Genomic DNA, 25,743 nt, shown 5'->3' on the forward strand with positions numbered 1-25,743 from the left:
GTGAATGACTCTCCTGAACGTTCAGTTCAGTTGCACTGAGTAATATGAAATCTATGATTTATGAACTAGATAGTTTCATATAAAGAATTTACATAATTCCCCAATACTTTCATATATAAAATTTAATAAATAACCCTGACCAGTCTAGAAGCACCATTCAAGGGGCATGTGCCCTTGGAAAATAGTTTAGGTGTTGCATATTTGAGTCCCTTTCAGTGGAGGCTTCACAGGAAACCATTACAGAATTTAACAATAACAAGGACAACAACAAAAATCACAGTAACTAATAGAAAAAGTTGTTAAAATAAAATACATTGATTTCTTTAAAGTAAAGCTCATTCACGTGGAGGATTCCCACCCTCCCCCCCCCCCCCCACCCCACCCCAGCCCTTGTTTTGTGTTCCTGCAAGTTCTTCCTAGAGTCTAGGCTGGAAAAACAAAAGTAAAAACAAAACCACACACAAAGATATGCAGGCCTATGGTCTGGGCTAAGGGAAAAACAAAGACTTGGTTATAACTGCTATCATGAGAAAAGACATCTACTCATGCTCTGGAGGCTGGAAAATCATCAATTTAGTTCTACAGTATATTCTGCTTAACAGTGAACCGACAGTATCCTTTCTGTTGTTAAACACCAGGCACGCGCACACGCACCTACGCACGCATGGGCGTGCGCGTACGCACACACACAGGCAGGCAGGCACACACACACACACACACACACACACACACAAACAAAAAAACAAAACTGCCAAGGCAGAGCCAACTGGGAGGCTTTCCACTGACCAAAAAAATTAACTTGTCTTCATATGCTGTATTTACAAATATAATTTCTAAATGTATTTACAGCTTTAGTAGAAATTAGAGGGGAGAGAACCGATTAGAATGAAAAGAACTGTTTAAAACCACAAACGTTAGTAAAAGTATAAAATTCTTTGTTTTCACAGTTTGTAGTAACAGGTGAAACACCCAGAGGAAAGGACACCGTCACTGTCTTCACATTGTCTACGTACTGGACAAGGTGGCTCAAGAAGAGACTCAATTATGAACAGACCTTATATGAACTCAGGATACGTTTTGCTGTAAAGGATTTCTTCACATATCACTTCTATCTTAGTTGACTTTTGCACTTGTTATAAATGAAACATCTAACCTCAAACTGTACAGAAATAGGGACTCTGCTTTCCAAAAAGAGTTGCTCTAAGGAGTTACACAGCGAACTTCGTCTGCGGAGACGTGAAGGGACCTTCGGGGAGAGAATGTTTCTGTTCTGTGGCCATGGTCATCCTCCTGGCACAATCCTCATGTGACAAGGCACAATTCATTACTGCTGCCCGATCTGAATGGAGTTAACCTCTCACCCGCCACGCACACTGAGGAGCACGATGGCGTGCTTGCCCAGAGAGGCTGCCCAGCTCTGCGCTGGCCTACGCGCTGCCTCCTCGAAGCCCTGTGGAACCTTACAGTACTGGGTTATGGCTTGAGAATTCATTCTTAACACTGCTAGCAGTGGAAAGGGTAAAGTGTTAGCAACATGAATGGGAGGCAAGTGGAACTTGCAAAATGTGGACTCATGGTTATTAGAGAGAAACTCAATCAATTTTTCTGCCCCTCAACAGTCCCATTACAATGTTTGAACCTGAACTGTACAATCAAAGCAATGTATAGTTTTGTCAAAGACAATTTTGGATAAGTCACTCTTTGGTAAACTCAAACCAGTTAAACAAATTGACAAATACAAAGAACTCCATTTAAACAAAGGTTAAGACGGACACAGTGACAAGAACCAGGCTATTCGAGGTACCTGCCCCAAGTGCTCTCCCCTCCTGACTTGTCTCATCTATCACGGAATGCTCTGGAGACCTCTCAGAAGGCCCCAAGCCTGAGTGAAAAGGAGGTTCCTTCCCTGAGCCTGACCTCTCACGTCCTTGATTTGGGCATTTCTTGTCACGAACTTAATTTGTATCACCACACAAATTTTTTGCATTTAATTCTTAAAAAAGAAAAATCAAAAGCAAACTTACTCAGGTAAGGGGAAAAAAAAATCACAGACATTTACCTGAAACCCCAGAACATATTTAAGTGGGTAAACACTTGGGGTCCAGCCTCCCCTTGAGGCACGCGGCTTTGACAGGAGTTGAGCAAGTGCTTCAGGGAGAGAACGCACCCCTTACTTAGGCAGTTTGACAGGAAAAGGCATACACTATATACCCGATTTAGCAAGAGCTGCTCGTCGGGAGCAGCAGGATTAGAGTGTAATCTGTCCGTAGTAACACTGATGTGGAGTGCAGCAGTTCACACGCGAACACACGGCTCCCGTGTGCTACAGAGATGCTACCGCACGGCTACCACCCCCCGGGGGTTGTCACACACAAGGGCCTCAACGATTTTCTTGTCTCAAAATAACAGAACGTCAAACAAAACGAAAACCTCCCCCAAACACCCCGTGGCCCTCCCAGCACCACCCCCCACCCCTTCTTGGTATTGTAAGAGCCAAAAAAGCACGGAAAACCAGCAAACGTCTATTTTTGTATTCCTTTTAACTCCTAGACTCTGAGGTTGGTCTTTTTTCATGTCTGTGTTTCTTTTAGGTGGTTTGTGCTGTTCTCCTGTGGAGACACACTGGCTGCGAGTCTCAGAGCCAAGGTCCTCCAGCAGAGTCTGGGGCGCCGACACCCCACGGGCAGCCCGCGGCCCAAACGCCCCATCCACCTGCCGACGGAATTCCTCTGTCGGAGTACACAGTACCGAAGCCATCTGGTAAAGCCCGTTTTGTTCACTACAAGCACACGGGTAAACAAAATATAGAACCCAAGACACTTCCTAAAGCTTCAAGAAAACAAGTATTCAAATAGGACTCAGGTATGTTTTCATACAGTAATGTGTTTGCCAGCACATGCTTTTGAGGTCTCTTTTCAAGCTATAAACTCGAGAGAGAAAAAAAAACCAAAAAACAAAACAAAACCTGTAATTCACTATTACCATTAGATTTCACATTTTCTACAACTATACTGACCTAAAAGATACAGAACATAAAATAGCACCACGTGACCAAAAAAATGGTGACACACACAGATTTGGTGACACACAGAGTATCTTAGAGGGCTTTTTGACTGTTGGTTTCTTTAAGCAGGAAACACTGAGAGTGGGGGAGCCACTGAGGCTCTCGTTAGCACACACGATACTAAGATAGATATATTGCTTGCAATTCCCATAGAGTATATCTTTACAAAAAGTACAAATTCCAAGTTCTGCAGTTTCCCTGGGAACTGCATGTAGAAAAAGTTGCTGTGCACCTGAACTAGCTGTTTGAAAAAAGAGAGAGAAAGAGAGAGAAAGAGGAAAAAAAAAAAAAAACGGAAAGAAGGAAACAACCCACAACAACACTGCTTGGAGAATTTTGTAGACAGAACTACAAATCCCTTTCCTTTAGTGCGAGTAGTAACTCATGGTAGAGTGATTCGATTTAGTTACCTGGTATGTATGTTTCTACAGTACGGAATGAAGGTAGATTCGTAGGCCAGTAAAAACATTGAAAACCACTGCTCCTTTGGGGTTGGCTAATATAACACTACAATATGTAAAAAGGTCAGCACCACGGGGTCATCCAGCTTACCTACTGGACAACGAACAAAAATTCCAAAACGGTTTCCAACTAGAGTTGAATACATTTTATGGCATTTGGTTTATGTACTTGTTATGAAGCAGAGCTATGAACACTGTGATTTGCTTTGCTTGCTTTTGGACATGATGATTAATATATATGAAAACCTATTAACATTCTTTTTGTAAGGGAAATAAAGGGGCAAAACCCTAACATTGGGTAGGGAACGAGACAGGGTCAAAAGCCCTGTTCACATTGTATTAAATTATATATTCCTCTTACATTCACCTCAACCAGAATAAAATCAAATTTGAGAATGTATATATACTATATATATAATAATAGCTTTATTATATATATATATAAATTGTCTAACTACCCCCTAAAAGTAATTTTAAATTAGAAAAGGTTACCCATTTGTATCAGCTGACGGCATCCTGGTCTCTCCCCGTGGAAATGCACCGGTGCCAGTGCACACAACGAGAGAGCATGCCTCTTGGCAGAGAATGTAGGGTCAACCAGTTGGCATAGCTAAATCACTGGCAGATTTTGGATTAAGAGTTCAGCCAAAGAGGAATACTGTCAGCCTGTGTTTTCCCTGGATACGCTGCCCTTCATGCTTTGAGCTCCTTGGGAGAGGGAGGGCGGGGGAAAGGATAAACACAATGAAGTGTTCCTTCCAGAAACCTTAGAAAAACTGCCAAGAGACCGAGAGATTTCCAGATGGTTGGGAAAACCAAAGATTACAACAAAGCAAATCACAAATATGCATTGATTAATGTGCTTTGTTTGGGCACACTTCGTTACCATCTTAATCAGGAGCATCAGACACTGTGTGAATTTCCATCCGGGAATCTAGGGCCATCTCGGAGGCCGATGCGTCATTTTCTAGTTTCTGTTCCACATACACATCTGTTCTCTCGGGGGACTCAATGCGACTCCTGACTTCGGCGACGCCGGGGTGGTTTTTCCGCAGGTGCTGGTTGAGGGTACCCTGGAATGGAAAGCACTTGCCGCAGATCTCACAGCGGAATGGTTTGTCGTCGGTGTGGCCCCGGATGTGGTACTCCAGTTGGTCCTTGCGTGTGTACTTCTTCCCGCAGAACTTGCACACAAAGGGGGTGATTCCCATGTGGAGCCGCATGTGCCTGTCCAGGCTTCCTTTCTGGTTGAAGGACTTCCCGCAGTAAATACAGATCAGCCTCTCATTGTACGGGTACCAGTGCCCTCTTGCACTCCTCTCCCGGGGGCTGCTCTCATACCCGGGGTTATTCATCATTGCTTCGCTATCAGAACCCTGCACCAAGCCCTGCAGATCGCTGTGCAGGTGGACGGACAAAGCTCGCTTTTGGCGAGCACGCCCTCCTCGAAAACAGCTCAGCATGGATCTGGACGGGCTGGAATTACTCAAACTTCCAAAAGCTTCGGAGACGCTGGGGGGCTGCGAGGCGGCTTGGGAATAGGAATAGGCGTGCTGGAGCACGGAGCCGTAGGACCCCACGTTCACGGCCACAACCTGCTCCCCATCCACCATCTCCGTGTGGTACCCGTCGTCCCCCAGGGAGGAGCTGTCGGAACAGCTGGGCCGGTCGGACTTCTCCATCTTCACCTTCACCTCAGTGATCTGGCTCTCCCTCACCATCAGGTCCCCCTGCTCATGGTCCCCCTCTATCTGGATCTCGTACTCGGAAACGCTCCCACTGCTCCCTCGGTCTGAGTGCCCTTCCTCCTGTAAGCGGCTGCGCAAAGCTTTGTTGGGCGTCGTCTCCATCCGAAGATCGCTGCTCGTGGTGGGCTGCCGAACCTGAGAGCAATACGGAGGGGAGATCTCGACGGGATTGGCAAAGAAGCTACTATCCTTAACTCCATTCCGACTCTCTGTTGTCTCCTCGGTGCCGACAGTCACGGAGTCGACGTCTCCAACGCTGATCTTTGAATGGATGCTCTCCAGGATCTGCGTGCACTTGTCAATGACACACTGCATCTGAAGAAAGCTGGCTGCCGTCAGAAAGCTGACAACATCCTTCAGCTGCAAGGACATTCTTCCAGTGTAACAAAATGAAAGCAACTGTTCAAACACATTGGGATTTTTAATCACGGATATTGACAAGCCACTCATGGTACTTAATGCTGAATGGTCCCGGAAATAGGGGGAGCTGGCAGCGAGGACTGCTTTGTGGGCTCGGAATGGCTGACCCTGAATGTGGACAATGATGTCACATAGTTTCCCTTGCAGGCGGAGTTCGTTTAGCTGGCTCAGAACAGTGCTGCTGTACTCGGGCACATCAAACTGAATAAAACTGCTGCTGTCCATTTCTACTGACATGAAGCGTAATCTGCAGAAAGAGAGAGTTTCATAATTCACCAGTGACTCCTCACTAAGCACAAGCGGCATCAACACAAGCTTGCGAAAATCACACCACTACCATCACCACTACCACTGCGGCCACTGTGCCTCGGAGGGTCGACCTGGGCATTCTTCCTCTTACTTTCAGTCTCTCACGTCTTGGTCAATTCACCGAAAGTCAGATAACCCAAAGATCAATCAGCCTACTGCCCCAAATGCCTAGCATTCATCTTCATCGAAATTATAACATGGTCTAGACAGTAGGGCCTTTGCAGATGATTGAGAATTTGGTATCCTTTTAGGAAAATATTTCCCTGTTTCACCTACTTCTGAGGATTTGGAATATTTCGTAAAAAAAAAAAAAAAAAAAAAAAAATGCACACTCATCTGAAAACTGTTCTGCCTTATTTGTATGTTTCCAATTGGTGTTTTCCAGGCAGACAGCACAGGGGATACACTGAACAGAGATAAACGCTTTTTAGTTTAGAATCTGAGTGGTCCTCATGTGCACTTTTCCCCCCTTCAGTTCTGCGCACCTTATTATCCTTTTGGGTTGGTAACTGACCCTTTCAGTGAAGAGCTTTAGACAGGGCAAGCACCAAGAGCGATGGACATATCACAAGCACATCAATGCCCACCAGTGCTCAAAGCATACGCATACCTTGGACAGGCTGGCTGCCCCTGCCAAGAACCCAATATACCGAATCGCTCACAACCACAAAAGTGGATACAGCCCAGCTGCGCTCTCTGACCAAAACCAATGCAATCAGATCTAACAATTATATTTCAGTGGTTAAAATCCAACCAATTGAAATTTAAGCACTTTCTGAATAAGCACTGAATCAAGAAGAAAATCAAAAAGGAATAAAACTATTCAGAAAAAAGAAAACTCACATCAAATCTGCAGCAAGAGGGCTTTAGGAGTCAAGTTTAAGTTTACTTATGTCTTCAACTTACTTGAGAATGCATCCAAAAATAGAGATGGATAGAGAGGTGATAAAGCAAACACAGGAATGTGTTAACAAGCATAGAGTATAGATGGTGGGTATATACAGGTGTTTTCTGTAAATCCACCTTTTTTGTATATTTGAAATTTTTCAAAATGAAATGTTGAGGATTTTGAAACAACAAATTTTAAAAGTCAGTACCTTGAAAGTTTTTATCATTAAACAACAAAGAAGAAAAATAAATGGACTCACCAAAGAGGTCAGAAAAGAAACAACCAACTAAACCCAAAGAAAGCAAAAAAAGTAATGAATACAGAACAGCATATAACTGCAGAGAAAATTTTTTAAAATTATAAGATACAACAATGTGCAATTAAATCTGACACCTGCAGGAAAGGACAGACCAGTTAGCGTGCCTAGATCACACCAGAATTTTTTTATTATGTCAGAATCCGAATTAAAACATTTTAGTTAAGGAGGAACACTGTGCTCTTATTTATCCTAGAATTATGGTTGAAATCAATTTGAAATCTGTACGGAACAGACATATTTTTAGAGTAACATAAATTGGCAGAATTAAATAAAAAGAAACAGAAGTGCCAAAGCATAAATGATCTTCAGGCCGTTCACACTGTTTTAGATGCATGTTGAAACATTTAAGGCATCTCAAAAAAAAAAAAAAAAAAATTAAAGCATCTCAATTTATATGGCATACATCTGATACCAGAAGATGGTAAACAGCATAAAGAGAGACGACTGTCAACTTTACCTAGTAAACAGATTGTAAAGTCCTCAAGGAAATACTTAGAAACATAACCTATTAAAATAATAATATATTGTGACCAAATGTAAGGATGGATGCATGTTGGGAAATGTATAAATGTAATCTGCCACATCAGTAAGTCAAAGGAGAAAAACCATATGGCCAAATCAAAACTATGCTAGCCGTGGATTTTAGAAAGTTAAATGCCTTTTCAAAGTAAGGGGAAAAACAGGAAGAGGGTATTTTCTTAATGTAATAAACAGTACCTATTGCAAAGCTGATGGCAATACCAACCTTAGCAAGAAAACATCCTATCTGTGGTTCCCAAAATGTATTTAGTAGCACACAAGCCCATGTGTAGACCCACCTCTTAGGGGTTGAACAATATATTAGCATATTAACCCATCGTAAAAGTCCTCCAGACAAGAATTCTATTTAACTCAGCCATTTGCACACTCATTTAAGCGTGTAACTCTTCTCTCAAGGTAGATACATATATCTGCCTAAGAATTAGTGTTCCCTGGTACACGCTCTAGTAAACACTCTGGTAAACACTTTCATTTCATTCCCATTAGTCCCTGGGAGGATACAAGGTTGTCTGCCCATCACTTCTCTTACTTAACACTGCTCTGGAAGTTTCAGCCAAAGCCACAGACAAGAGAAAAATTAAGGCACAGAGCCATTAGAAAAGAAGAGGTAAAATTACTATTCAAGGCAGACAGGTCTATTTACACAGAAAACACAAGGGAATCCCTGGAACAAATCTGTTTAGAAGCAGGAACTAGCAAATGAAGCATTTCAAAAATTATTGTACATAAAAAACCAGTTAGGTAAGATGACAAGTCACAGCCATCAACAGTAACAGAAACTATGAACTACCTGGGGGATAAACAAAAAATAGGCTCTGCAAGAAGAAACTGAAACACTTCAATAAGGACAAAAACATAAATATGAAGACACACATGACGCTTCTAAAAGAGTCCACAATATAGACACTTTCACCCAAGATTGATTTATGACTATAATGTAGCCCAATGAAGTACTTCCTTAGTAACTTCACAAACACTTGTGGTGTTTCCTAGCGGTTCCATTAACAATAAAAATTGTTAAAATTCTATACATTTTTACTTAACCCAGTTAAAGCATCAACATATAATCAATGTTAGAAAATTATTAGTGAGACCTTTCACATTTTTTTTCATACTAACTCTCTGAAATCTGATGTGTATTTTACACTTATAGCACATCTCAATTTGGAATAACCACATTTTAAGTGTTCTACAGCCCTATGTGGCCAGTGGCTACCACATTGTGGACAGCGTAGATCTAGAAGAATAAATACTAAGGCATTTCAGGAAAACAAAACAACCACAAAAAAACCCAGCTGAAGATATAGATGTCAAAATGTACGATCACGCTAGAACTCATTCACTCTATGTACTGTCTTCTCCACGCCAGGCACGAGGGGTCCAGGAAAGCTTGAATTCTCTTGTTACAAACTATGATAAGGGCTAGAAGATCTTTTGTAAAGGGAGCGGGGAGGTGCTACAGACAGAAGGAATGACACGCATAAAGAGACGAGAGCCTTAGCAGGAAGGAAAGAGGCGTTAGAGAATTGTGGTACAGTTAGGGGAAGGAGCAAGGGGAAGGACAAAGGTCTCACGCGGCTGTCAAGGTAATAAGTGAGAGTCAGTCCAGATGGGCCCTACGGGCCATTTCCAATCAGTGAAAAAGGAAGAATTTTTGAAATAGATGCTTCTTGGATAATGTGAAAATATAATAATAAAGTTAGATGTCTTCTTCACCACATATCCCCCCGTAAGAACTTCTAGAGGTCTTACTATGCACAAAAGATACCGAGAAAAAACAGAGATTTAACCACAGAAGAACTTCTATACATCTAAAAAATGGCTTCTGACCAAAAGCAAATGACAAGAGACAAATTATGAAAAATATGACATATATGGTGAAGAAGTAGAAAACTCTTACAAATAAAAGCAAATTTAACAATTGAAAAATGGGTAAAGACTATGAACAGATGCTTCAAAAAAAAAAAGAAATTAAAATCGTCTTGAAACACAGATAAAGTGCTTAACAACATCAATAAACAAATAAAACTTAACACAAGACACAATTCTTTCTCCAGTTGGCAAGATTTAAACCCCCCTGGTAGTGCTATCGGGACTGTGGCTATCTTGTATGCTCCTGGTAGGCAAATGTAACAAAGCCTTGCGATGGGCACTTCTCTTGACTTAGCACTCTCTATCCCAGATGTAGGCACACAAGAATTTATCCATTGGTATATCCAATTACAATAGCAAAACAATGAAAACAATCAAAATGTCCACCTTCTTGGAAATTATTAAAGGATAGCACACACATATACTGAATACTATGTCATTTTTAAACTGATGTTAAGGAAGCATACAAAGTAAGCGCTACAAAATCCAAGGCCCCAAAGGCAAGGATTTTCATCTGTTTTATTAACTAGCATGCAGCTTACCACCTGGCACATAGTAGACACTCAATTAATATTTGCTGAATGAATATTCAATAACATGGCAACAAATCAACTGCAAATGAGCACAAGGGATCTTTATGGGTGATGGAAATGGTCTAAAGGTGGGTTAACATCATAAATTTACTAAAAATCATTGTACATTTAAAATGACCAAATTCTATGATATGTAAGCTACACCTCAGTAAAGCTGTTAAAAAAAAATCAAGTGGGCACCTGGGTGGCTCAGTTGGTTAAGCAACTGCCTTTGGCTCAGGTCACGATTCTGGAGCCCCGGGATCAAGTCCCACATTGAGCTCCCTGATCAGTAGGGAGTCTGCTTCTCCTGCTGACCTCTCTCCTCTCATGCTCTCTCTCTCTCTCAAATAAATAAATAAAATTAAAAAAAAAATCAAGTAACAACAAAAGTAGAATATTTCTAAAATTATGTATGTATAAACCAGATATTAAATATACATAGAAATAATACTGAGAGATATACACAGAATGGTTACATTAATCTAAGTTTAAAAACGTTTTTATTTTCTTCTTCACACTTTCCTGTATTTTCCAAACTTCTAACAGTGAACACACTTATTAGTTGGCATGACAAAAAAAAAAAAACAAATAAAAAATATCTTAAAATCCCTGATGATGATAATCTGACAGACGTTACTGGTGGATTGTAAAATAAGCAAATACTTTGGAGGGCATTTTAGTGATTGTCCATTGAACTTACAAATGCACGTTCCCCGTAACCGAGGAACTTCAGCCCTATGAATTTATTACTTCACTGGACAAAACAACAAAAGATTCAGAACAGACTATATGCCCATGAAGAGGAGCATGGTTAATAACTTATGGGAGATCCATATTTAAGACTATTATACAACCAGGGGCTGTATACGTATGTATATAAGATCTGGGGGTCTCCGTCATTAAGTGTCTGCCTTCGGCTCAGGTCACAATCCCAGCTCATGCCCCACACTGGGCTCCTTGTTTGGCAGGAAGCCTGCTTCTCCCTCTCCCTCAGCTACTCCCCTGCTTGTGTTCTCTCTCTCCTTGTGTCTCTGTCAAGTAAATAAATAAAATCTTAAAAAAAAGAAAAAGAGATTACTATACAACCAGAAATAACAAACAAGGAAGCTCTTTTCATACTGACATGAAAAACTCATCATGGTGTATCACTAAAGGAAAAGCGTGAGATGCCAAACAGTATAGGTATTGTTTGTACAAGGCACCGTGAACACATACACACACACACACTGCTGTGTCAGCATATACACATCATGGTTATGCACAGGGGGACAGGGTAGTTAGAAGCCCTATTAGCTTTCAATGAATCTTTTTAGACACATTTCTAAACTATCTGAACATACTAAAATTCAGTAACATTTAAAAAGAAATTTAGGATACCTCACCCAGTTTTTATTCTACCTTTTAAAAAGATTTTATTTATTTGAGAGAGACAGCATGAAAAGGAGAGGGAGAAGCAGATTCCTCAATGAGCGGGGAGCCCATCGATAGACTTGATCCCAGGACCCTAAGATCATGACCTGAGCTTTGCTTTACCAGCTGAGCCACCCAGGTATCCCCCTTAGCCAGTTTTTAAAAGATAGGAAAAGATCGGGACGCCTGGGTGGCTCAGTTGGTTAAGCAGCTGCCTTCGGCTCAGGTCATGATCCCAGCATCCTGGGATCGAGTCCCCCATCAGGCTCCTTGCTCAGCAGGGAGCCTGCTTCTCCCTCTGCTTCTGCCTGCCATTCTGTCTGCCTGTGCTCGCTCTCCCCCCGCTCTGAAAAAATAAATAAAATCTTAAAAAAAAAAAAAAAGATAGGAAGGGATCATAATCAAACTGTCTGAGGCATGAATTTGGAGTCAGATCTGGGTTCAAATGATACCTGCTTTCCACCTGTCAAACTTGTGTGAGGTACTTCATAAACTTTCCAAGTCTCAGTTTTCTTATCTTGAAAATGGGCATAGAGGAGTCCTTACCTTGTGGCTTGTTATGAGGAATACAAGTCTGCAAAAGTAGGAAGCACAAGGGGCACCTGGGGGATGCAGTCAGTTAAGCATCCAAGTTTTGGTTTCTGGTTGTGAGATCACAGCCCCACCTCAGGCTCAACGGGGATTCTACTTGGGACTCTCTCCCTCTGCCTTTCCCCCTGTGGGCACACACGCACGTACGCACTCCCTCCATCTCTCTCTCTCTCAAGTAAATAAATAAACAAATCTTTAAAAAAAAAAAAAAACAGTAGTAAACACTCAGCATAGTGGCTGTTTGGCCCATAGTCAAGATTAGCTATAACAGATTTTTTTTTAGGGGGCAAAGAGAAATGGCTTTGAAGGTAGACTTGGCTATGAATCCTAGCTCTGCCACTTTCTGATAAAAATAATAACAACGAATATTTAAACAGCCACATGGTCTTGGACAAGTCAGTTAACTTTGATTTCCTACCTAGAGAACGTCTCAGAAGAACTACTGCCCAATGAAACTGCGGTCATGATTAAATGAGGGAAATTCATGCACTGAATGTGTATAAAAGCTGACATATAATAAGCACTTATCTTGTGCTAAATTTAATTAATTTTATATTAATTTTATCAACTCTGTGAAGGAAATACTATGATTGTACTTTGTAGATGAGGAAACTGAGGAAAAGCAGTTCAGACACTGCCAAAGGTCCCAGAGTTAAAAGATGAACTTAGTCTGACTCAGGAGGTTGTGGTCCTAACTACACCTGACTGCCTTCCAGAAACACAGATACTGCCTGGCATGATACAAGGCTGTGTAAATACTGACTCTGGGAAGTAAGGGCCAAAAGGAAGGTGGGCTTAGGCTTTTGAAAGATGCAAAGCCCTGGGCAAAAACCAGCAGAAAAGAGCAAACAATGAAGCATTTCTGAAATAGTCCACAAGCGAAACTAGCTTCCAGGGTGAGACTTCCTCCTCCTCCTCCGTGTGTCTTTTTATCTTCTCAGAAGAAAAGCAGAGAACTACACTTGAAAGAAAATCACTGGAGAGAAAAACCAAAGACCATGATTAACACCTAAGAGAGGGATTCCAGTTTTCTGCAAATGAGAAAGGAAGTGCTTCACTCTCCTCTCCTTTACATTAACACCTCCTTCTGGCCCTGACAATGAGATTCAAAGCCCTCTGCCTAGAGCTGCTGACAAGCAACACTCCAGAGGAGGAGGCTTCTGAAGTCCGCTGCACAGGGCATCTGCAGGAAACTGCAGCCCTCGGCTGGGAACCGAGCTGAAAGGAGCAAAAGGCATAATGAATCGCAAGTTCCACACCCAACGACCTGATGTGTCAGGCCTAGTGGTGGTCCAGGGGTAGAGCAAGTCAGAACCCCTTCAGAGACAATCAAGTCCAAATATGATTCCCGACTCCTCCAGATCGGCGGTTTCCCAACATGGGCTCCTCACTGGTTTCTTGTAGGTCTTAATTCCTCCCCCGTGCAGAGTGTCAGCCCACACCTAACCTAGATCAATGTTTCATTAGTTTTATCTTTAAAATAAAATCTACCTTTAAAATAAAATACATGCACACAAACTTCAAATCCTAGTACAGAAAACAGAAGTGAACAGCAAAGCTCTTCCCCAGTTCCCCTTCCCAAAGATCTGGTCAGGGCTTTTGGCATTCTTAAAGTTACAGCATTAAATTGTTCTATACCCTGTTTGGTTTTTTAAAAAGATTTTATTCATTTATTTGACAGAGAGAAATCACAAGTAGACAGAGAGGCAGGCAGAGAGAGAGGGGGAAGCAGGCTCCCTACTGAGCAGAGAGCCTGATGTGCGATCCCAGGACCCCGAGATCATGACCTAAGCCGAAGGCAGAGGCTCAACCCACTGAGCTACCCAGCTCCCCCGTTTTTTAAAAAAATGTATTTAATACACCTTCAGATCTTCCCACAGCAGCACAAACTCCTCTCCCTCATTATCTTTTCCCATTTCAGAGTACTCCGTGGAAGGCTGTGTCACAATGTACTTAACCAGGCCCCAACTGATACTCTAAACAGGAAAAAAAGGTAAATAGCCACGGTATTTCCTCCAAGCAGAAGATCTCACTAGGATCATGGTTTCCAAAGGCAGCAGCAGCTGCCCTCACCAACAGCACATGAGGTCCCTGTCCCCCCCCCCTCCGTGACTACCAATAACGAGCATTACCCCTTCTCACTTTTGCCAGACTCATCAGTGTGAATGGCATCTCATGGCTCTGAAATGCCTTTATTTAATTATAAGTGAGGCTGATCATCTTTTCTCATGTTTAATGGCAATTTGTCTAAATTTGTCTTCGAACTGTCTGTTCATATCCTTTGTCTATACTTGCATTTTTTATTTAATTGTCAGAGCTCTTTGCAAATTAGGGAAATTAGCCTTTTGTCTTATATGCTGCAAATATGACATTTAATTGCAATCACTAAACGGCATACTGACTGGGAATTTAGATGATTTTTCTACATGTACAGGAAACAGTCATTCAGTTTCAGTCTTCTGCATGCACAAACCAAAGGGGATTCAGAGATGAGGAGAGGAAGGCTCCCAGTCTTGCCGTTTGATACAGGCTTAATGCAGATTCCTCCCAACTCAGAGAGATGAGGGAATGAAAATCATTTTTGATAATGTAGAGAAGTGAATTAAATATTAGTTTTCCATCTACACTAGGTTTGCTGCTGCTTCAGAAGACAATAATGAATTTGATGATTCTTCTCACTAAATACAACAGCATCAGTATTCGTTAGCTCGAAAGATTACTCACAGGTCTGTCACACTATACTAAGCAAGAAGCCATCCTCCACCTGGGTATTTCTACTTTTATTTTCGAATTTAAAAAACAAACACATATGAGCTGGACTTTTTCTTCAATACCATTAAGACTTTTTTCTTTCATTAATACTTACCTTATTTTAACAATACCTTTGCCATTAGTTTGTAAAGACTACACTCTGGATAAGAACATGAAACACGCCTTTAAAAAGCACCCGTGGTAAGGACTCAGCTGCAGGGAGCTGTTGGAAGTTCAGGTTGTCGGCCCAACCTGTTCAGTCTTCTCTGCTCATTCAACCCATGGACACACATACTTCCTGCTCTGCCAGTTTTTATTTTTTTTTTTTTTAAGATTTTACTTATTTCTTTGACACGGAGGGAGAGATCACAAGTAGGCAGAGCAGCACACAGAGAGAGCGAGCGTGGAGGAAGCAGGCTCCCTACCGAGCAGACCGCCTGACCCCAGGACCCTGGGATCATGACCTGAGCTGAAGGCAGAGGCTGAACCCGCTGAGCCACCCAGGCACCCCTCTGCCCGTTTCTTTAGGGGAGAATACTTCCAAAGCTGGGGGTGGCTTTCACCCCACACACAGCCTCTGCCGAGGTCAGCGGATGACACTCTGCTGACCCTGGTCTCAGCGGGTTCTGGGAAGGACCGCCTCTGAGGTGGGCAGCCCTGACACTGGTCCCCCCATCCCCTTCCCTGTGGCCAGCCACCCACCCCCACGCTAGCCTCAGCAATGGTAAAAGGGGACCACTGCCACCTCCCACACCCTCAGCCTTCTCCGGCGCTCGGGAAAGCCCCCCATCAGCATCATCGATAACCAGCACTGACCGAATGCCTGATAGAAGCCAGGCGTGTCGTAAAGGATTTATATGCATGATTTCCCTGAATCCTCATGCCTGCCCTCCAAGGGAGGTACTTTTACCCCTATTTTAGAAATGAGGAAACTGACACTCCCAGAGGCTAACTTTCCCAGGACTGTTGCAAAGTCTGCCCATGCGGACTTCCTACACCGGTAACTCCTGAGCCTTGTCTAAGTTGTCCTCGGGGAACAGCAGGCCAGGCAGAAGTCAGAAGAGCTGAGAAAAAGGCAGGATGAGAAGAAAGCTTGCCCTCAGTTACCTTCCTGCCCTAGCGTGGCAGCCAGGAAAAGGGACAGGGACAAGTGGTAAAACAGCCCCTCGCGCTGCCAAGGGCTCCTACTGCTGTTGTGAGGAGGAAGGGGATGAAGATGGGTGAGTGGGGGCTAGGTTATTAATATCCATCCAGATTACAAATGTGTGTCCCCTGTGACCGAATAATTTCAGCTCTAGGAATTCACTACAGCACAAATCACACAAAGGTGATTTTACCACCTTTATTTATTTATTTATTTATACAGGTTTTATTTATTTGACAGACAGAGATGACAAGTAGGCGGGGGGGGGGGGGGGGGTAGGCCCCCCAATGAGCAGAGAACCCGATGCGGAAGGTAGAGGCTTTAACCCACTGAGCCACCCAGGCGCCCCTACCACCTTTATTTTATTTTTTTTAGATTTCACTTATTTATTTGACAGAGAGAGAATGCGTGTGCTCATGCAAAAGCAGGGGGAGCCATAGGCAGAAGGAAAGGGAGAAGCAGACTCCCCAAGGCACAGGGAGGAGCCCATGCGGGGCTCGACCCCAGGGAGCCCATGCGGGGCTAGAACCAAAGGCAGACACTTAACCCACTGAGCCACTCAGGCACCCTTACCTCCTTTAAATAAACAGCTATCTTCATGCTACCGCCTCAATTAATTAGAAACCACCGGACTGAGGCTCAAGTAACTGGTCTTTTTGGTATTTAAAGGTGGAAATCACAGAGTAGATTCTGCCAAGATACAGGTTCAGCCCAAGTTCAACAGAATTCTGAGCAGCGCTGAGACTGGTGTTCAAAAAGCCAGAGCAGACTATGAGGACCATCCAGGGCTGACCAAGCACCGAGGACAGCAGCAAGGCCAGCACAGGCCAGGGGGAGGTCAGGACCATGACGAGTGGAGAAGGACCAGGTTTGGGAGGAAAACAGACCTATGCTGGGGAGTGAAGCCCACCTCCCAGAGAAGGGAGGACATTTCCACAGCGAGGCACTGTGCGCACAAGCCACAGGGGAGAGCCACACTGGATGGCCTGTGTCCAGGTCGGCCCGGGATGCTCCTCCCACAGACCTGAAGTCGGGGCAGGGGTCCGAAAGATAAACACGCATGCGTGCTCTGGGAAGAAAACTAAGATCCGATGCGAGACCACATGGTAAGGGGGTTTCGTAAAGCTGCTTGCAACCTCGGCAAGACCCCACCCAAAAAGCTGCTGAACATCTCACCACGCCCGTGTGTCACAAGACCCTGTTCTGAAATCCAGCTCGGGAATCTTACCCCTAATGTGGGTTCCAAAGTTCACTAAGAACAAATGCATTTTACCGAAGGAGCTTTAGAATAAAAAAGCTACTCTGCAAAGATGGCGAAGCCACAGTCTAGCAGACAGGACTGATCCTGATGTGGGCAAACAGGTGTATCAGGTATGGATACTCTGTTCTTTCGCCCTGCTCCTCCCACTGATTTTGAGCAAAAAATTGAACGGGCAATGACTTCCCTCCCACATAACAACAGTAGGAAAGGAAAGAAAACATGGTTAAGGAAAGGAAAGGAAAGAAAGAAAAGAAAGGAAATCTTTCAAAGGAAAGAAAACATGGTTAAGGGAAGCAACAGGAGTTTTCAAAGGTGTTGCCTGTTTATCAATTTCTTAGCACCAGGAAATGGAAAGAGAATCCTATTACTTTCCATTTAATGCTGGTATGTTCTTATGACAATATTTTTTAAGACTTGATTATCATCAAAAATTAACTGAAAAAAAGCATGGATGAATTTATTTATAATAATGACATAAAAGTCTTTCTGAGCATGACAGAAATCCCTGTCCCAGAAGCCACATAGGCAAAGACCAATACATCTGACAAAAAGGACAAAGAAACATCGTCTGCAAAACACGAGAAGTGAATGACATATTGAGGAAAAATACATGCGTATTTGACAATGGGCTACTTTCCAAATTCTTTAACTTATATCATAAATCAATGAGATCGGGATGACACAGAAAATCCTATGGAAGAAGGTGCAAAGGAATTAACAAAAAGAAAAGGCAAATAACCAAAAACACATGAAAAGATGTTTAGTTTTCTTCATGACTACACACGTGAATTAGAGAAAGAGAAAATGAGATACCTGTTGTGACCCATCACATCTGTACACATTTAAAAAGAATTGGCAAGGGCGCCTGGGTGGCTCAATGGGTTAAGCCGCTGCCTTCGGCTCAGGTCATGATCTCAGGGTCCTGGGATCGAGCCCCGCATCTGGCTCTCTGCTCAGCGGGGAGCCTGCTTCCTCCTCTCTCTCTCTCTGCCTGCCTCTCTGCCTACTTGTGATCTCTCTCTGTCAAATAAATAAATAAAATCTTAAAAAAAATAAAAATAAAAAGAATTGGCAAGAGTAATCCTGAGGGATAGCCTGGTCAGCTCCATCAAAATGCAGAAGGCATTCACCATTTGGTCCACCACTAACCGCTAAGAAGTGATCCCACAAATATACAGTCCTTAAAAAAGTATGTTAGGATCTATGTAACAAGGATGCTCACTAAGCATTTTTATTTGCTGTATCCAAAAAAAAAAAAAAAAAAAAGAGAGAGAGAGAAGGAGAACTTCAAAATCTATCAAGAGGAGACTGGCTCAAAATGACAACAATAAAAATCAATAATGAGACACTACACAGCCCTTAAAAAGGATAGACAGATCAGTATGGTTCAATATACAAAGAATTCCATTACTTGGCCCAAACTTGCAGGATAAGGAACAATTATGTATGCATATGTGGGATTCTTTTCAAGTACTTTTCTTTTCTTTTCTTTTTTTTTTTTTTTTAAAGATTTTTATTTATTTATTTGAGAGAGAAAGAATGAGAAGGGGAGGGTCAGAGGGAGAAGCAGGCTCCCTGCTGAGCAGAGAGCCTGATGTGGGACTCGATCCTAGGATTCCAGGATCATGACCTGAGCCAATGGAAGTCTCTTAATCAACTTGAGCCACCCACACACCCCTCATATACTTTTCTTAAAAGAACAGCTGTATCCACTCTAGAAAGAATCACATGAAACTATTGATGACAGTGACTTTGGGAATGAGGACTAAGGACTGGGGAGAGGGAAAGGAAACAGGCTTCATTTTATACTTTGAATCTTTTATCACATAGCTGTATTATTCTCACCAAAAGTTTTTTTTAAGACATGTGTAAGATTCTACCTAAAAATATATAATTTTGTAAACCAAAGAATCTAGAGAAAGCAGCAAGCGGATAATTAGCGTATCAAGCAGACAATTATAGAGGCAGAAACAAAAAACTATGAGGACTAATGACAAGACTGATTACTTCTGACCAAAAAGATTTTTTAAAAAATCAAAATAGAACAAAGGAAAGCTCCCTGGTGTTAGTAATATGTGAACAGGGCTTTGTTTTCAAATGGAACAGAAACAACAGCTCAAACAGAAGGGATGGCAGGATCAGGGCATAAAGGAGTGAAACGTGTGGGTCTGAAGTAGAGGCTCGGGCCCAGGTTCCAGGGGTGACAGGGCGAAGAGGAAAATGACCATTGGGACGTGGAGGGCCTTAAATACGAGATTAGAAAATCTAAGCTCAATTCTGGCAGCTGCCAACTTGAACTTGAGTCCAAAGAAGGACTCAACAGGACTTGAGAGTGCAGGGCGCTGTCCATTCTGGGAGGCAAGCAAGTTCAGCCCCCAACAAGAGGAGTCCGGACTGCCCACTGGGCATCGGTGTAGAGCTGTCTGACAGGCAGCGGGAAGGGGGCAAGGGGTGGGTGGGAGGCTGATTTGGGAGTAACCAAAAATTGTACTAAGGACTGACATGGTAAGACGAGAGAGGTAACAGTAAAAAGTTTAGCTAAGAGCAGAAAAGTTTTGCTGTTTGCTCCTAAGAGAGTTACTCGAACATCACAAGAACACCTACACTTAGCCCTCTCCTCAACACATTTCATTAATAAATTTCTGCACTGGGCCTTCTTTTAAAGCTGTAAGGAAACTTAACAATGAAAACGAGGACGTAGACTAGTGATATCTTCCCGCGCTGCTAACCCGTTCTGCAGAGAGCCTGAAGATGAGAGAGGGGACACTGAAATGCCATCTGGGCAACCACCCACATGGGCCTTGCAATCCCCTCTACAACGTTCTTGGGGAAAGCCCTGGAAGTGTTTCCTCGTAATGACAAGTGGAACAAAAGCACAAGCATAAAATCCAAGCAACTGGCAACGTGCTGCTGGGCACACACCCTTGGCCGTGAGCTGAGGGCAGGGACCATGCGCCCAGAGCCCAGCACCCTGCCTGGTAGAGAGAGAGGGGCTCTCAGCACATGTCACCTGACTCAACCTGAACCAAGCTGGTGGCTCAAAATCCCCAGATGCCACCATCACTATACCCTCAGCTCTCAATTCCTCCTGCTGAAGACCCAAGACCACCCCTTCCAGAGGGCAAAATCGAGCAAGGTGGCTCATTCCCATCCAGCCCAGAAACACTCTAATTTGCACCGCTTCTTTTAAAAATACCCAGTGACACTTCTATGAAAAGAAAGCAAGGTTACAAAATCAGGGAGTTGTTTGGGGCACCAGGAGGTACCCATTATTCCCAATCAAGATGCTCACGATTCCAAAACGCAGGTCTGCACCCGCCCGATTCAGTCACTTGCGGACACCAGAGCCACAACTCACTCTCGGCTTCCTCTCTCAGGCACTGAAGACCTAAGATCTCTCATTTCCATTCCATACAAAAAGTCATGAAAAAGACCACAGATGGAAGCACGAGGGACAGCAGGCATGGTAACAGCAGTAACAACTATATAAAAATAACTTTTCTAGGTATTTCTGCCTGGGTCTAGATCAAAACTAAACTTGAGCTGTCATGAATTACAATCTAATCCTTTAGAAAGCAGCAGTCGAATAACACCAGGGCTGCATAAAACATTCTGGTGCTGCTGAAACCCAATGCACGAAAAAAATAAATAAAATGGCATTCCGTGATGGATATTCATGAAGCACTCATCCTAATTTAAAAGAAAACAAGTCTAGAGTTCTTACTGCATTAATTCATGTGAGCCTGAAAGAACATTTTTATCCAAACTGTTAAGATTTCCTACCAAGGCGTTAACATTCTCCAAGTCTGCTCAGTTACACTAATTCTGAGAGTACGATTTGGTTTGACAGTGGGGTTTGTCTTTCAGTCAATGCAGAACATCAGAAGCTTCTCCTGAGCTGTCCTGGTGGGGAAGGGATGGCCTCTTTAACCTCACCTGCCACGTAAGGGACTAACAGTTATACCCCTACTGTGTACCATACGCTAAATAAGCTCTTTACCTATTCACCGAACCTTCATGACAACACTGACACAGACCATGCAACTATCCCCATTCTGCAGATGAGGAGGCAAACTCAGGTGAGACACGAAGAACCTTTCTCAAGGTTACTACTGACTGTCAGAGCCAGGAGGTGAACCTGGATTTGTCAGTACCCGAAATGGGAATTCTTATCTCTGATAAGCACGCTGGTGAGATGCAGTTTTTTTACTGGTGCTGGACTCTTGGTGATCAACTTTGAGTGGAAAGAAAACTCTCATTCAAGGAGGAATCATTACATCAACACAATGATAAGGAAGGGTTTACACTGTGTTGTACTTTGAGTAGTTGGCAGCCATTTCTTGGCGTGATGTCCATTCTGTCCAAAAACCTCTCCTGACCTCTGTCTATGAAGTGGGCAAGTAGATGCTTCAGGAATTCATCCCCTCGGAGAAAGGTACGTTTCAGGTAAAGGAATGAGTAAGCATTAAGCCAAACTCAAAAACTGTCAAGAAGTGGCATCTCACCTGCTGACGGCTGGCATTTCCAGAAACACTGGTCCTGGGAAACACAAGTCCCACCTCTTAGGACAGAAGGATTAGAAAAGCTCACCTTGAATCGCTTTCTTCCGTGAGGTTTTTCATGCCATCAATATCAACCAGAAAATAACCATTAGATATTAAACTGCATTCAGTTGATGACCTTCACTAAGCTAAATTCAGCAGTCAGCTATAAAACATTAAATGGACACAATTAAGAGATCTGAAAAACATGAAGCAGAATTTCAACTACAGTAACATGAAAATGAATTTCCCATTCTAGATTCTAGATTCAGGATACTGAAATTTTCAACAAGTGCTTCAACTGAAAGGATCCAGAGACATGCAGAAATCAGCAACTCACTTCTCCACCTTGATAAATTTACACCCGATGAGGACGAAAATGTGTTGAGCAGTTAACAGGAGCTGCAAAGTCTGCTACCTCCTTCATCTATATATTTTTCATTTTAAAACTCAGATCAATCCTATGAGATGGTTTTATTATCCCCACACTATAGATGAGAAGACAGGCTCAGAGACATTATACAAACTGCCCAAGTTTACAAAGGTAATAAGGAGCCTTGCTGGGATTCAAACCCAGGCCCGATTCCAAAGCGGAGGTTCTTTCCCCACGGTCTCCAACAGAAGAATTACATGACTTTTTTCTTTCCCATAATCAAAAGTAAACTTTCTAATCTTTCAAAGATTCCTTTTACGCTCTGTGTACTCTAAGAATGAAAGTGGAAAACATCCACTTTGAATGGCAGCATTAGACATTAAGTGACATATTACAGAGAAAGCTGACAACTAATAACAGAGTCCCCTTTAGAAAAGGAGGAGAATCAAAAAATTTTTTTCAAAGTTGTTTACCAACAAGAATCAGGAAGTATTTGAGTATCTCCTAGAACAGTCCGGCTATTAGACACCAGCAGGGCTCCACAAGAAACGTTAAAACACACTGCCCTCAAAAAAACTCCCACTCCAGTTGGGACAAGAACAAGTTCAATACCCAAGGAACAAATGCTGAATCCCGAGCTTTAGACTGTGAGTGCCACAAAGGCATGGGGGTAGGGCAGCCAGGGAACACCCTTTGGAGGAAGTGTATCTTCAGCAGGGGCTTGAAGGAAGTGAAATGGAGAATTTACACAGAGAAGAGAAAGGAGGCCAGCACTTCAGAAGGGGGAACAACGGGGAACAACAAAGCCCTGAGGCAGTCATAAACGCTCTTCTGCAGAGGACAGACAGGAGAAGGAGAAACAGGTTCGGATAGGCGGGGAGGGGCCAAACCAAGCAGAGTCTTGAAAAGACAGGGTGGGCAACGGTTGGACACAACGGGGCAGACGAGACGACACTACTCGGTGCCCTACTCGGTGCAGTTTAATATGGCCTCTTAGCTGATCTCTTGGCCCCAAGCCTCTCCTTTCCCCTTCTGCAAATTATGACAAACCACCCTTAGTCTCCTGCCGCTCACCACTGCCTTTAGAATAGCTTCAACTTTGACCCAGTGTTCAAGTTCTTTTAGGAACAAGCCGCAGCCAATCTTTCCTCCTATTCCCTTTCCTATATGAACACTTCTCTACAAGGTGGCTGGTTTATTCACCAACTCCGCTGGATCACTGGGCCTGACTCCTCTTTTCCTATCTGAATCCTACTCATCCTTTAACAGCCAGCTCAAATCCTGCCTCCTCGCTAAGCCTCCCCTGACCATTCAGCCTCCAATGACCTCCATCTCTCCTTCTTAATTCTATAGCACACAGCCCTGTCTAATCAATCAATTACCTTTTCACAGGTAAAGCCTCAGCAGCCAGTGTAAAGCTGCTTGGAGGCGGTGTGTCTTCCAATACTTTACCCCACCACATGGAACAGCATCTTGACATTTAATAATCAAGCAAGCACTCAACTCTTTTTTTGACTTCCTATATTAAGTTTGGCATTAGCATAAAGGAAGGAGGGGGGAGGCGGGGGACTTCTGAAGTCACAGACCAACTAAGAAGCTGTTGCAATAATCCAGATGTGAAGCAAAAAGGGCCTGGACTAAGGAACAAAGAGAAAATGGGCAAATATAAACAACAAAAAAATCTGCAGGCAAAAACTCCGCGGGATGGGACTGACTACTACTAGGGACAAAAGCAAGGGATGAATTATGATTAAGGTAAGGTTTAGAAACTCTTCTGGGAATCATTTTAAAGCCTGTCTGAAACCAAGTCTATTAAGTGGCTAAAAAGTCCACATTTGTAAAAAGTCTTCAGTGAAACTGCCCAAGATCTTGAACCAGGGACAGCCCTTCCAATTTCAGAGACATACAGACTGGCAGACCCACAGGGTCTTTAGAGAGCGAATCTAAAACCCTCACTGATCAGATAGGGAAACTGAGGCCCATCGTGGAAGAGGCTTGCTGAAAGCTTCAAGACAACTCCCCGACTACTGCCGCCCTAAAGCACAGCCGCCCAGCCTAGAAAGGCAGTGTTCACACCCCGAGGCTAACCCCAGCTCGGCCCTTCGTAATGGCAGGACCGACTGAGGGCGAGAGTGACCATGGAGACGTCCAGGGCCAAGCAGGACGCGCTACCGCCTGTTTACCTGGAGAAAGGCGGCGGCGTGGGGCAGGGGGTCTGTTGCAGCCACCAGTAGGGCCGACCCCGCGGCCCCGCCAGGCTCTCCAGGGCACTCAAGCATCCGGCCCTCCCGTACAAAAGGGGTGCGCCCCTGGGGGTGAGGGGCCCGGAAGCATGGCAGCCCGAGACGCCCGAGGCGGAGGCTGGGGAGCCCGGGGCAGCTGGCCGAGCGCGACCCTCGGCCCCGCCGGCGGCGCCCGGACGCCGGGGCCGAGCACTGTTGGCCCCTCCGGGGCGAGCGCCTGGCCAGAGCAGGTGCCCGGGCCTCCCGACCCCGCCCGGCCTCGGCTCCAGCCTGCGCCGCCCGCCCACCCGTCGGCCCGCCGGACTGACCAGGCGCGGAGGCGCCCGCCCCGCCGCGCCCAGAGGGAGCCGGACAGCGGTCGAGGGCTGTCCCCCGCCCCGCCCGGTCTGTCCGCTCCTCGCCCACCGCCCGCCGCCCCCGGCCGGCGCGCCTCACCTGCCGAGAGCGCCGCGCTCACATCGCCCGCCCGCGGCGCCCCCTCCGCCGCCGCCGGCGCCAGGCCCGTCCCCGCCGCTCCGGCTGCCGCCCCAGCCCGCGCCCCCCGCCCCCGGAAGCGCTTCCCGGCCCCGCCCCCTCGGCGCCAGCGCTTCCGGGCAGGCGCGAACGGGGGCGGTGGCGCTGCGGGACGAGCCTCTCGCCGGGCGTCCGGGGCTCAGATCCCGCCTCGGCAGCGTCCAGGAGCCTCGCGGCGGACGCGTGGGCGAGCGGCGGCCTTGGTCCAGACTCCGGGAGGGAGCGGTGGCGGGTTCGCGCCCCACGGCCTCCCGCCCGCGGTCTCCTCGGCGCCCCCTGGTGGCGGGAAGGGGGCGCCGCAGCGGGTCGCGCCCCGGGTCTCCCGGACAGGACCGGGTAGGCCAGGACCCTGGACCCCGCCACCCCCGGGGGGCCTGCGACCATCCTTGGCCCAGCTGTCTCCTTCCGAGACCGGAGACCCCGTAGCCTTTCGGGCGCCTACCCCTCACCCGAGCCGCGCCGGGCGGGACAGCTGAAGGCAGTAAGGTGCAGTGGTTATGAGCATGGGTCTGGGGACCTGCCATATCGGGTCCTTGGGAAGATTACCTCCCCTCTGAAGCGGGAGATAAAAATTCTGGACTTGTGGTTGTAAAACTCCTGTCGCAGAGCAGGCCTCAAAAAATGTGCATTTCCAAATACTTGGAGACACCCCAATGTTGACAGTCGGCTGTGAGTGCGAGCTTGGCCAGCATTTTCCTCTCCGCTTAGGCGAATTTAAC

General features: G+C 44.8%; 1 protein-coding gene across 2 annotated transcripts; it reads right to left on the minus strand.

Moving 5' to 3' along the window:
- Positions 1–390: 390 nt before the first annotated feature.
- On the minus strand, positions 391–25,015 carry ZBTB34 (zinc finger and BTB domain containing 34). Of its 2 annotated transcripts, XM_059410796.1 has the most exons (3): positions 24,947–25,015; positions 4,412–5,940; positions 391–2,779 (listed from the first exon to the last, which is right to left on the minus strand). In XM_059410796.1, exon 2 carries the CDS (start codon positions 5,928–5,930, stop codon positions 4,416–4,418), a length of 1,515 nt encoding a protein of 504 aa, XP_059266779.1. In that variant the 5' UTR covers positions 5,931–5,940; positions 24,947–25,015; the 3' UTR covers positions 391–2,779; positions 4,412–4,415. The 2 variants fall into 2 exon arrangements, with proteins under 2 accessions (XP_059266779.1, XP_059266778.1); XM_059410795.1 differs by lacking the exon at positions 391–2,779 and having other exon boundaries at positions 3,977–5,940.
- Positions 25,016–25,743: the final 728 nt, after the last annotated feature.

The sequence above is a fragment of the Mustela nigripes genome, chromosome 9 (genome assembly GCF_022355385.1).
Source record: "Mustela nigripes isolate SB6536 chromosome 9, MUSNIG.SB6536, whole genome shotgun sequence".
NCBI lineage: Eukaryota > Metazoa > Chordata > Mammalia > Carnivora > Mustelidae > Mustela > Mustela nigripes.